General features: G+C 37.8%; 4 protein-coding genes across 5 annotated transcripts; 3 read left to right on the top strand and 1 right to left on the bottom strand.

Annotated features, from left to right (window-relative positions):
- The first annotated feature begins 443 nt into the window (after positions 1-443).
- LOC105973341 (uncharacterized) lies at positions 444-2,780 on the top strand. The gene is made up of 2 exons (XM_012998365.2): positions 444-1,102; positions 2,343-2,780. The coding sequence occupies exons 1-2, from the start codon at positions 548-550 to the stop codon at positions 2,430-2,432; spliced, it is 645 nt and encodes a 214-aa protein (XP_012853819.1). The 5' UTR covers positions 444-547; the 3' UTR covers positions 2,433-2,780.
- Positions 2,781-3,412: 632 nt separating this feature from the next.
- On the top strand, positions 3,413-5,605 carry LOC105973335 (karrikin insensitive 2 receptor CA). 2 transcript variants are annotated; one of them, XM_088821643.1, is made up of 3 exons: positions 3,413-3,570; positions 4,139-4,508; positions 5,051-5,605. In XM_088821643.1, exons 2-3 carry the CDS (start codon positions 4,141-4,143, stop codon positions 5,490-5,492), a joined length of 810 nt encoding a protein of 269 aa, XP_088677769.1. In that variant the 5' UTR covers positions 3,413-3,570; positions 4,139-4,140; the 3' UTR covers positions 5,493-5,605. The 2 variants fall into 2 exon arrangements, with proteins under 2 accessions (XP_088677769.1, XP_088677770.1); XM_088821644.1 differs by lacking the exon at positions 3,413-3,570 and adding an exon at positions 3,588-4,009 and having other exon boundaries at positions 4,137-4,508.
- A 336-nt stretch (positions 5,606-5,941) lies between these two features.
- On the top strand, positions 5,942-8,679 carry LOC105973326 (protein DWD HYPERSENSITIVE TO UV-B 1-like). Its single transcript, XM_088821642.1, has 7 exons — positions 5,942-6,079; positions 6,580-7,200; positions 7,336-7,746; positions 7,835-8,029; positions 8,111-8,167; positions 8,257-8,319; positions 8,416-8,679. Exons 2-7 carry the CDS (start codon positions 6,649-6,651, stop codon positions 8,497-8,499), a joined length of 1,362 nt encoding a protein of 453 aa, XP_088677768.1. The 5' UTR covers positions 5,942-6,079; positions 6,580-6,648; the 3' UTR covers positions 8,500-8,679.
- LOC105973320 (metal transporter Nramp3.2) lies at positions 8,619-11,300 on the bottom strand. Its single transcript, XM_012998343.2, has 4 exons — positions 10,644-11,300; positions 10,266-10,402; positions 9,530-10,182; positions 8,619-9,082 (listed from the first exon to the last, which is right to left on the bottom strand). Exons 1-4 carry the CDS (start codon positions 11,174-11,176, stop codon positions 8,870-8,872), a joined length of 1,536 nt encoding a protein of 511 aa, XP_012853797.2. The 5' UTR covers positions 11,177-11,300; the 3' UTR covers positions 8,619-8,869.
- Positions 11,301-12,765: the final 1,465 nt, after the last annotated feature.

The raw sequence follows: 12,765 nt of genomic DNA, 5'->3' as shown, positions 1-12,765 counted from the left end.
GTAAAGTGAATCAACAAAATACGTAGATTTGATTATCCAAATGACTATTGTACGTGAATGTGATTACATGTTCGTGTATGAGTGGTGTGTGTGTGTGTCCTACGGAGTAGAATTTAGAACGAAAATCCTTCCACTAATTCCAATTTGAATATATATCTGATTTTGAGAATAATATTCATCATTCCAAAAGTTAATTTGCATTTTTTTTAATTTAAAACGGAATTGAAATACATATTACATTAGAAAAAAAACCAATCAAATTTAATTTATTATAATAAAAAAGAACGATAGCTAAAAGTGCAAATCGCGTAATACAGCCCAAAACCCAATCACAAATTGGGCCCAGTCCAGTCTGCTTTTGTTTCTTGCCTTTGCAAGTGGGGCCCACCAATCCAATTGCCCAATCATATTATTTTACTAATTTCCAACTACTTTATATTGCATCGCTCTCATCCTTTACACTTCCCCACAACACAAACAGGATTTTTCTTCCCCTCTCTCGTTTCACTGTCAGAAAAAAAAACCTTTTCGATTTTCCGCAGAAACGATGGATCGGAATACCTGTTGTCTACTCGCTTTCGTCTGTCTAGTAGTAGCCACCGTCGGCGGCCAGTCTCCCGCCGCCGCACCAGCCGTCGCACCTACTGTAGCAGCTACTCCACCACCACCCACTGCAACCCCACCTCCGGCTTCAGCTCCCGTCTCAACTCCTCCGGCTGCGGCTCCAGTCTCCTCTCCCCCGGCTTCAGCTCCGGTTTCAACTCCTCCGGTCAGTACTCCGCCGCCGGCTGCGGCACCAGTGAGCACTCCTCCTCCTGCCGCGCCAGTGAGCGCACCACCGACACCCGCCCCAGTCCAGTCACCTCCATCTCCAGCTCCCGTAGCGGCGACTCCACCGATCGAGTCCTCTCCTCCGGCTCCGGCTTCCGCTCCACCCACCGAGCCGCCGGCTAAGGCGCCTGCTCCAAGCAAGAAGAAGAGCAAGAAGCACGGCGCACCCGCCCCTGCTCCAGAACTCTCCGGTCCACCCGCGCCTCCCGCCGGAGCTCCGGGACCCAGCGACGACTCCATTTCTCCTAGCCCTACGTCACTCGCAGATCAGGTACACACACACATACATTTTCTGTATTACACGCGCCGACGCGCTTCATCAGTAATGCAACTTCCAGATCTGGAGTGGTGACGTGTCATTATCGCCTTACATTCATTCATTCATACTGAAATACATATATAGACCGTTAAACTAATTACTAATAAACTAGGGTAGATTATCAAAACCGGTTCATTAATAACATTTGCTTTTCGGATCTCTAACCCTAACCCGAACCCGAACCCGAACCCGATTGTAGCGTAGTGTTCCGTGCCACGACATTGATTTAATGTTTTAGGACATTGTTGCATTGTTATTTGTTAAACAAAAGCAACTTCAGAATCTTTGGGTAGTGTCTTGCTAACGTGAGCTTTGCAGTGTCGGCGCACGGTAGCAGGTCGCAGCATAGTATTATATTATAATATTTTCTAGGCGCATTTTAGCCTGGGCTGTATTTTTCTTCCTTCATCATGTTTTATGTGCATCAACGCCCTACAGCAAAACTAGAGGTTAAGAGTTGAGACCAGTAATAATGGCGGATCTGATCTCATTATTATATTATTTTTTTTTAAGCCTTTGGCACATGACACGAGGTTGTCAGAATTAGCATCTACTATAATAATAATAATAATAACGATGCTTAATCAACGTCACTAATTACAAGGTTAATTATGTAATAGTAAAGGTTCAACGGTCAATTCATAGACTAGTAGATGTTCCTCCCATCTCAGCCCTTAATTTCGTCTCATTTTATTATTAATACGGAAATACCGGATTGTAGAACTACATATATTTTAGGGCAAATTGCATGCGTCCACCCCCGGGTAAGGTAAAATTACGAAAAAATCCTTATTATTTGGGTAATTACAACCATCCCTTAAACTATGTATTTCTTACGAAAGAAAACCTCACATTTAGTAGTTAAATTTGTCACAGTAACGGTGAAAGTGTAAAACAATACATAGTTAGGGGATGCTTGTAATTACTCAAACATGAGGTTTTTTTTTTGTAATTTAGTCTTATCTTAGGGGGTTGGCCGTAATTTACAATATATTTTGCACATGCATCCACATATATAATGTGTGATTATATATATATGTAAATTAAATGTAAAAATCCTCTTGTTGTATTTCATTGGGTGTAAGTTATTACGAAATAATTAAATTTTGGCATGAATTAATAATTTGGGAGTGTGTAAAATAAATAATTTAATAATACAAATGAAATAAATGTGGTTAAACATTTATTGCAGAGCAATGGTAGTGCAGAAAAAATAACAACGGTGCAGAAGCTGCTTGGAAGCCTTGCAATGGGAGTGGCCATGTTTGTCTTCCTCTGCTAGACAACATTTAGATTCTCTTTTTTTTGGGCTGAAAGTACTATTCTACCCCTCCACTGCAGATGCGGCCTTAATTCGGACAGTTAACATTAAACTTTTACATTTCTTTTGTTTATAAATGTTTGTTGTTATCGGATCGGATCTTTGTTGCGGGGCTGTGATTCGGATCCGCTTAGGGATTTGCCACGTTTTGTCTCTCTCTCTTGTTTTCTTTTGGTAACTTTAGTGAGAGAGAGAGAGAGTGAGATTCTGATGGGGAGGCTTTTTCTCCATTTTTTTTTAATTATTCACTGCCATTTTGGATTCTTGCTTAGTTGATTGAATTTTATTCTATTGATTGGCATTTATTAATTCTTTTTTTTAAGGAGTACTTATTTTAAGCTAAAAAAATCGAATATGCACCCGTTAAATGGTTATTTCTTATATGCTACACTTGAAAGAAAGTTACATCGGACGAATTTTTTTACGCACATCTCATGTGATATTCTCTTTTAGTTAATTGTACTTGAAAATTGAAGTTAGCTAATTCAAAATCTTAATGCAATAGAATGACCTGAATATAAAATAAATTGTTTGAGTTAAGGTCAAATTACGAAAACTTTCCTTCTGTTAGGGTCGACTATGCATTGTCTCGAACGTCCTCCTTTACGATATTAAAATTACACACTAAATTGGGGATTTTTCGTAAGAAAATATATAATTGAAGGAGGCGGTCGTAATTATTCAAACAAGAAGGGTTTGTTCTTAATTTGAAAATTATAAAAAAAAAATTTCTTTTGGAAGAAAATGCAAATTATTGAAATAAGAAATAAAATAATAAATGTCAGCGGTTGCCACGTAGGACCAGAGAAGCACATGGCGTATTAAATGCTGAAAAAATATAAATGTTAAGATAGGTATGTGTGTGGTGGGTATCTTGTTCAACGTTATACGAAGCTTACCACATGTTTCTACTTTCGCGTAGCCATGTTACCCACTCACTCAACCTCCGCCATAGTTGTTTCTCTCACTTCTCAGATCGGAGCCACTCATTTTTTTTTTGTGTGGAGAGATTCTTTGATACGATATTCATTCGCACTGTGATTGCAGAATGAATTTTTAAACACCACTTCCTCCTGACTTTTTCCGACAAAATATCCAGGTTTCTCTCTCTCTCTCTCTCTCTCTCTCTCTCTCTCTCTCTATTTCTTGATTTTTACCTGTTTTTGTTAGGTTTTTTGTAAGGTTTTTGAAGTTCTACGAATAATTTTATGTTGTTTCTTTCTCTTTCTGCTGATAATTGCTTTTAGAATTTGTTGGTTACACGAGCAGCAGAGTGCTTGCTAACTGTTTGATAGTTTGCTTAGCCGAAAACCCCCAAAACATAGGGGGTAAATTGTTATTTAGGTTCTGCATACATTTAGCTCAAACTCATTATTCTTATATCAAATTCCTTTCCGAATTGATGATTAAAGAAACATGTTTGTTTCGTTTATTTGATAATTAAAGAGGATGGCATGATGCCATTTGGAAAGATTGCATCTTGTAAGAATAAAATTATACATGAACAAATCAAGAAGATAAGAATCGCGGCCTCGTAGGTAGTTACACATATTTCACATTTATGCAAGTAGTTTTTTTCTTTTTCTTTCTTGTGGCCTAAAATGCTAATCAATTCTCTTGGCAACAACTAATATAGTTAACTGAATTATTTATTGCTAATGCTAGAGAAATGGGAGTGGCTGAAGAAGCGCACAATGTTCGGATTGTGGGGTCCGGTGAACAGACCATAGTCCTGGCCCACGGGTTCGGCACAGACCAATCAGTGTGGAAACACCTCGTGCCGCACCTGGTGGAAGAGTACCGGGTCGTGTTGTATGACAATATGGGCGCGGGTACAACCAACCCGGATTACTTTGACTTTGATAGATATTCAACCCTAGAGGGTTATGCGTATGATGTCATCGCCATCTTAGAGGAGCTTCAGATCCAGTCATGCATATATGTCGGCCACTCTGTCTCGGCCATGATTGGTGCAATTGCCTCCATCACTCGTCCAGATCTTTTCTTGAAAATTATCACCATTTCTGCTTCTCCAAGGTTAGTTCCTTGGAATTTTTTTACATTTTTCATTTCGAATTTCATATTACTTCATTGATCATGCGTTGTACAAGTTTTCCTCGTAAGATTATGCCATAGGTTGCTTTTGCACATGAATGGTTGTAAACTTGTAGTTCAAGATTTTGATCAACGAACAAAAGTTTGAAGTACTCGTATTCGTGTTCCCCTTTTCTATTTGTTTAGTCATTATATTTTAAGGGAGTTTATTGCATTTAGAACCATGTGTTATAATAATTGCTAAAAGAAACTACTAGTGTTATTTATGTTAGCCCAAAAGAAAAAAACTTTCTATGATGCATTTTTTTAGCACACAATTCCCTAAATAGTAGAAATTTTTTAGGGGTAGTTTGCTAATAGAAATGAAATCATAGGGGATATTTTGCTAATATTTATAACAAGGGGAGTTTTTTTTACAATTAGAATAAACATAGGGGGTACTAAACGCAATAAATCCTATTTGAAGGTATGGAATTGAGTTCGAAGTCACTGTTTCTTGATTTAACTTTGTTTTGTTTTGGTAGATACTTGAACGACCCGGATTATTACGGAGGATTCGAAAAAGACGAACTCGAGCAACTATTCGAAGCCATGAGATCGAACTACAAGGCATGGTGCTCCGGATTCGCCCCACTAGCGGTGGGTGGTGACATGGAATCTTTGGCGGTGCAAGAATTCAGCAGGACGCTGTTCAACATGAGACCGGACATAGCAATGAGCGTGGCCCAGACAATATTTTGTAGCGACATCAGACCCTTCCTGTGCCACGTGGCGGTTCCGTGCCACATCATCCAGAGCATGAAGGACCTGGCGGTGCCGGTGGTGGTTTCCGAGTATCTCCACCAGAACCTTGGCGGGGATTCCATTGTTGAGGTCATGTCCACCGACGGGCATCTGCCGCAGCTGAGCTCGCCCGATGTCGTGGTCCCCGTGCTTCTTAGGCATATTCGATTCAATATCGCTTAATTTGATTAAATCTGATACGATCATAACTTTGGGGGAATGTTATACTTGTGATTTATGATTGGGATTTGCTATGTTGATTTAATATATAGTGTGCTTGAGTGAGTTTATTATTATTATTATTACTATTTTCACTTATTATCTTGTTTTTTTAAAAAAAAAAATTAATAAGAGATTCAGCTAATAAGTAGTTTTGCACATGACCAATAAAGGGGGCTACTTATATACTTGCACGTTTAATTCATTTATTAAATTGGATACCAAAAATATTGTAATTAATATTTTCTCAATTTGCTTCTTATTTTGGAAAAGTATATTATGGTGAGTGGCACAGTAGGACCAGATGTCGTGTTGAATCAATGCTGTAATAATAATAATAAGTTGAGCTGTACTTATCCTCTCATCTCTTCTTCCAACATTATTTTTATTAATACACGAAGCTTTACTATATATATATATATATATTTATCCACACTTCTCACTGATCTCAAACTCTTCTTATATAATTTGTCTTGATTTTCTATTTTAGTTAATGCAGAATGATTCTGTAAGAATCTCTTTCTCTTGACATTTCTCGACAAAGAATCCAGGTTTCTCTCTCTCTCTCTCTCTCTCTCTCTCTCTCTCTCTCTCTCTCTCTCTGTGTGTGTGTGTGATCATGCTTTTCCCAGTTCGATATTTAAGATTTGTGTTTTTCTTTTCCTAGTAATTTCTCTTGATTAATGAGTTTTAGCCCATTTCAAGAAAACATTAAAACATTTTACATACTGTAATTGCAAATATGAAAATTGCAGAAAGAAAGAAAGAAATTATAGAAAGAAGAGAGCCCAGAACTGTAATTTGTGTTGTCCTGTAGTTGTAGGAAATAATGGATACAGATGCTGACTAGGCAAACTTTACCAATTCCGAATCCAAACCTCAATCATATGATGTTGGTACTAATTCTCTTTGAGCGTTGACTAATTGTAATTAGTTGATAATACAAACTAATTATTTTCTTGTATTAATAGACTCAGCAGTGACAGAGGGAATTAGTAGTGTTTGGTTATTAAAGATTGATGATTTTTTTCTTTTTCTTTTTGTGATTTAGGTTTTCTTACTAAATAAAGATGTTAAAGACAAATATCATGAGCCCCTTACAAGTATACTTCACTGGTACATGACAAGTTCAATTCTTGTAATAACTCGAAGAGTAACGATGACGTCGTCACCTCCTCTTAAAGAAAGTTCCCCCGAAAAATTAGAAGCCGAAAAAGAAGATTCGTCGAAAACCGTATTCTCGAAATATTACGAGTACTTACCGTACAACCGCCACCGCAAAGAAAGTGTACTCAATCTCCTGCATGTTCGAGAAACGGGGTTAACTAATAGATACGACTATAGTTCATCGAAGACAAAATGGACATCGTATACTAGAAAGAATTCATGCTTCTATACGAGGTCTCTTTGTGCAGCAAAATTCGGATCTTCGATTCTATCTCCCATGATATCTAATGTAAATCAGACAGCAGAAGAAGTAGACAAGAAATTAATTAGGCCAAGGCAATTCGAGTATCACCCTTCGAATTCTAGTCTTATGGCTGTCGGAACTCTCGATGGCGAATCCGTAATTTTGAACCACGAAACGGGAAATATCGTCTCTTGCATTTTGCCCTATCGGAATACGAGCAGTATTATCGGCCTTTGTTGGCTTAAGCAACACCCCTCTAAGGTAATATATATATATATATATATATATATATATATATATATATATATATATATATATATATATATATATATATATATGATGTCATAATTTTTTTTTCAAGATTTTAAAATTAAACATTATTTATGTATTTTGTAGCTTCTGGTGGGGTCGGACAGTGGCTCCCTGAGACTGTACGACGTCAGTAATAACAAGTCAACCGTTGACTTCGATGACTTTGAGCAGTTGACCTCGGTCCATGTCAACTCGAGCGATGACCGGTGTTTGACAAGTGGCTACTCAAAGAAAGTTGCTATATACGACATCACTACCGGGAAACGCTTACAGTTATTTACAGAAATGCATAGTGAACCGATAAATGTAGCTAAATTTTCGAACCATAGCCCTAATTTATTCGTGACGTCATCGTTTGACCGTGATGTGAAAATGTGGGATTCGAGGCAGAAGCCATTGAAGCCTTGCTATACGGTTTCGAGCTCGAGAGGAATTGTGATGGTTTTATTTTCACACGATGATCTTTATTTATTGGTTTCGGGTGTGGATAACGAGGTTATTATTGTTTTAAGACATCATTAGTTCTTACGTATTTATTTTAAAAAGAAAAAATAATAATAATTATCGGACTTTTGGGATGCAGGTGAAGCAGCTTTTAGCTGTGGACGGGAAAATTCAGACGGATTTTGGGATAGTTTCGAGCGGAAGCGGTCATAATTACACGCGTTCTTATTACATGAATGGGAGAGATTATATTATTAGTGGGAGTTGTGAAGAACCGATAATTCGTGTTTGTTGTGCTCAAACAGGAAGGCGGCTTCGAGACATTTCTTTGGAGGTTTAAAAAATTAAAATTAAAAAAAAAAATAGTTCGATTATTAGTGCTTACTTCTCTGAAACTAATTGTCGTTGTTCTCAGGGTAGTGGAAGGGGGAGCTCGATTTTTGTGCAGTCGTTAAGAAGCGACCCTTTTAGAGTAAGTTCTTTTTCGACAAATACGATTATCAAATTACCGAAAAACCATATTCATATTAAACGATACATACAATCTTTGTGTGGGAGCAGCATTTCCATATGGCTGTGTTGGTAGCTTATGCTCGACCGATGTCCAAATACGAAATTATAAAGGTGTATTTTTTATCTTATCAATCATCGGTTATTTATTTTATTTATTTAATTTTTTTTTTAATTATTAATAAGACTTGATTGATATTGTTGATGCAGGTTAACTTACTTTCATCAAGCCAATCTGATGAAGAGTATCAAGCAGGGTTCAATATTTGCAATTCATACGGCAAAGGTGGCTGATATTATAATGTACAATAATAAATTTCTATTGATGTAAATCGAGTTTTTCTTTTTACTGTATAAAACAAGAAACGAAATATATCGAATCTTCGTTATTTTTTTTAAATGTACTAGTGTACTGAAATATGAAGTTAGGACCATATGAATAAATTAAGGATGTTATTGATACATATTTCCTAACATAGGGAATCATCACCTGCCAATGCTAATCAAGGCAGTCTTTTTGTTGGCTAATTAACAACAATCCTCTATACATAATACATATTCATACCTCGTCGAAAAAACAAGACTACTTGTTTTTTTTTTTTTTGTGTGTGGCTAATCGTTCTTTGCGTAAAATAAAGCGCAGAGCGATCAATCAACGGACGATTCATGAAATACCGAAAGTAGCCTTGGCTTTACCACGGAGAGTGGAGAAGCTAATTTCCCTTGCGATAAGATAGACGATGAAGCAAACGTATGCAGCTGCAAAAGTCGAAACTGCAGCTGTGAAAAAAGCACCGCTCCCTTCTGAAGAGAAGAAATCAACCAATAGGTATCCGTTCATTACCATCACCAGTGCTGCTATAAGCCATGATACAGTCTGCATAACAGAAAACACGCGAATTATTTATTTTGTTTTTTTTTTTATATAAGCGGAAATGCATACAGATACGCCACATTTAGACACGTATAGCGATTTTTCAATCTTTCACATCAAAACACGAGCGGGAACATCTCATAGATACGGTGCAGATACGATGCCTCGCTATTTTAAGAAGAAAATCAGTTTAATGATTTGCTCTTTTCCACTACTAAATCACAGATCTGGCATAAGTTAATTCATGACGAAAAAAAAAATGGAATCTTTCTTTAAATGCAGCTCATTCAAACAAATCCACCCCAAGAGATTAAACATAGTCAAGTTCAAATCTTTCTTATCGTTATCGACAAAAAAAACGAAAAATTCTCAAAATCCCATTAAGCATATAAAATCTTTAGAAGAATAAGATAAGAACATAAGTTTCAAATCGAAGAAGAAAAAAATTACCTTAAGAAAAGAGCCGATCTTGAAAAACCCCATAACTTCCTCCTTGGAAACAAGCCAAAGCAGAGGAATAACAGCAAACGGAATCTGAATCGACTGCAGCACATTAAGCCACTCATTCAGAACATCCAACGAATCCTCACTCGTATCGAAAACAAGAGCGACAATAAGCGTCGGCACAATCGCAAAGCTCCTAGTAATCAAAGCCCTAAGCCACTTCTTCAACCGTAAATTCAAGAACCCTCCCATGATAAACTGGCCCGCGTAGGTCCCGGTTATAGTACTGCTCTGCCCTGCCGCCAGCACACCGATAGCCCATATGTACAAGATCGGGAAAAACCCACCGCCGTACTTTTCTTCAAGGTACTGCCCTGCATTTGCAAGGCCGAGGCTGTTTGCTTGTTCGGTACCGTAAAACCCCTTTGCGAAAACAGTTGTGACGAATAGGTTTATCAAGAAAGAGATGAATAGGGCAGCTCCCGATTCGATCGAGTAGTACTTGAGCGCTTCTTTAACTCTCCCAATTTTGCGATTGTCGACTTCTCTTGATTGTACGAGTGCGGAGTGGAGGAATACGTTGTGTGGCATTATGATGCACCCCACTACACCTACTGCTTGCTTTATCGTGTTCGAGCTGAGCTTCGGAACAAAAATACCTGTAATAACATTTAGATGATGTCAGAGTTGCACAAGAAAGATGTGTATATTGGGTTTTTTTCTTTTTTTTTTTTTTTCTCACCGACTGAAAGTTCGCGGAAATTGGGCTTCGTTTCGCCGAACATCCATGCGAAGGAGAGCGCCATGGTTGCTATGAGGACAGCAAAAAGTGCTTCTAGTTTCCTCACACCATAGTTTTCAAGAAACAGAAAGATGAAGCTGCATCAAGAAATGAAATCACCGTAAATCATAAAAATCGAAGGTCAAATACACGTTTCGAACTACGTTTCCAAATGTTCTTCGACATGTTCGAATTAATTATATGAACTATCAATTAATACTTGTGGATAAACTACATTAAAATAGCTTAAACCCCAACCACTCTAACTAACATAGTTTAAAAAAAAAAAAAAGGAAACTTTTTAAATTGGGGAAAAATTTAATAATTAGAAATATTTACCAGTCAAGAGCGGTGATGATGACTCCGGCCCAAAGAGGCAGAGCGCCGCCGCTCAAAATCTTAATGGCAATAGCACTGCCGATAACCTCCTGAATATCAGCCCCAATCAGTGCCAGCTCAGCCATAACCCAAAGCAGCAGCCTCGCCCAATTAGGATACTCCTCCCGGCACAATTCCGCCAGGTGCCGCCCCGTCGCCACCCCAAGGCGGGCGGAAAGAAGCTGAACAATAAGACCCATGGCGGTGGCCCATAGAAGCAGCCAGAGAAGAGAGTAGCCGGCGATAGCCCCCGCCTGAAGATCCCCCTCCAGGTTACCCGGATCCAGAAACGCTATGCTCATAAGGAACCCGGGCCCGGTGAATAGCCATAGCTTCCTCCACGAGAAAGGCGGCGCCTTGACGGAGTACTCGTCGGCGTCGGAGGCCTCGCCGACTCCGATGATCTGAACTTTCTCGGTTGAATCGTAGGCTCGCTCTTCTTCGTACTCATCGCTCGAATCGAGTAAGCGGTGGTGGTGCTCCGGCATTTGCATATTATTTATTTGTGAATTGATTTTTATCGATTGATTGAAAATCAATTGGTGAAAAGAGAAAAAAAAATCAGTGAAGAAGAAGAAAATGTGAGAGTGAGGTATTTGGGAAAGTGGCTGCTTTATCGTTAAGGGGTGGGGGCGGCAGTTCTGTACACATATGTACCCGTCATCATTTTCTTTTTTTATTTTCTTTTATTATTATTTTTATAAAAAAATATGAAAATCAGTTTATTGCCACGTAGATAAAAGAGGGATGGACTGAGTTTATTGATTGTGTGATGAATTGAGCTGTCTATATTCAATATTTTCCTTCAAGGGGCCAACATTTTTTATATTTAAGCGAAAGGACAAATAACAATCGTTTATACTTTATAATTTATATTATCATCTTCCAATTGTATTGGCTATGTTTCGTTCTCTTTTAATACCATTTTTCAGCAGAATTTCGATATATTAATAATTTATGTTTCTTTTTTTTTCCCAGTTTCTTATATCTTTTATTCGAGGGTCAAATCTTTTTTTTTTTTCCGATTCATTTAGAACATTAATTATTTGATTTAACATTTCACGTGGTAAGAATTTTGATGAATAATGATATGCAATAAGTTACGACCAGAAATATTCACGTGATGGTGAGTTGTTGGTGACATTACGAATGTATGACATTCTCACGCAAACAACTTGTCCAATTTTAATTTGGTTTATCAAATTAATTATAATTATTTCATTGTTTAGGATAATACATAAGAAATTCTTCCGAATTACAATAGGATAACTGCATATACTGATATACATCCCGGTGAACTTCAATATGATACAAGGGTTACGGTTTTCTAAATCTTGTTATTATAATACAACTGTAATTAGAACTGACAATCGGGTCATGTGAGTTGAGCTTGAGTTGGCCCAAAACACAGTTACCATCGCGCCTCATTACTACATGCTCAAACTGGGCTTATGTATTTTCCGGGCTTCGGGTTTAATATATTTAATAAATTACTCAAAAAAAAGACCAATTTTTAATTAGCAAATAATTCTCATGTGTCCGAGAAATGGAAAATATGATGATGTCTCTTTCAAACATAAGGCGCAGCAGTTAAACAGAAGCTCTTTGAAGAAGAATGTCATTTGCTTGTCATAATCGAATTCCACGTGGCATTAGCGTGACAGCGAGGCAAGCAACGGTGACGGGGCGGTGACGAAACGAGTGCCAATGCTGCAGGTTGTAGCTACACACCGCGAATTGCGGCGTGTGCACAGCGAGCAAGCGTGTGTCAATGGCGAGGATTGCCCGTGCGTGCACAGACCCGTGACTTTAGCTTCACGACAAAAAAATAAAAAGTAAAGCTGCTTAGACAAAGAAGGAATCAAAAATTTTCAAATACGGTGGCGTTTTGTTGTCACGTGACAATTGGAGATCAATTATATATTTCAATTTTCAATACGAATTTTACAAAGAATGTTTACATGATGACGACAAGTTAATGAAGCCAGAGGAAAAGTTCAATTGTCTGATTATTGTGGTTAATTAATAATTAGGGTTTAATTAATTTTTTATAATTGTGGAGATAAAATGGGATGAATGGATG

The sequence above is a fragment of the Erythranthe guttata genome, chromosome 8, assembly GCF_056151865.1.
Source record: "Erythranthe guttata isolate IM_541 chromosome 8, IM_541, whole genome shotgun sequence".
Lineage (NCBI taxonomy): Eukaryota > Viridiplantae > Streptophyta > Magnoliopsida > Lamiales > Phrymaceae > Erythranthe > Erythranthe guttata.
The sequence above is the reverse complement of the archived record's forward strand: the minus strand, read 5'-3'. Positions and strand labels throughout refer to the sequence as shown.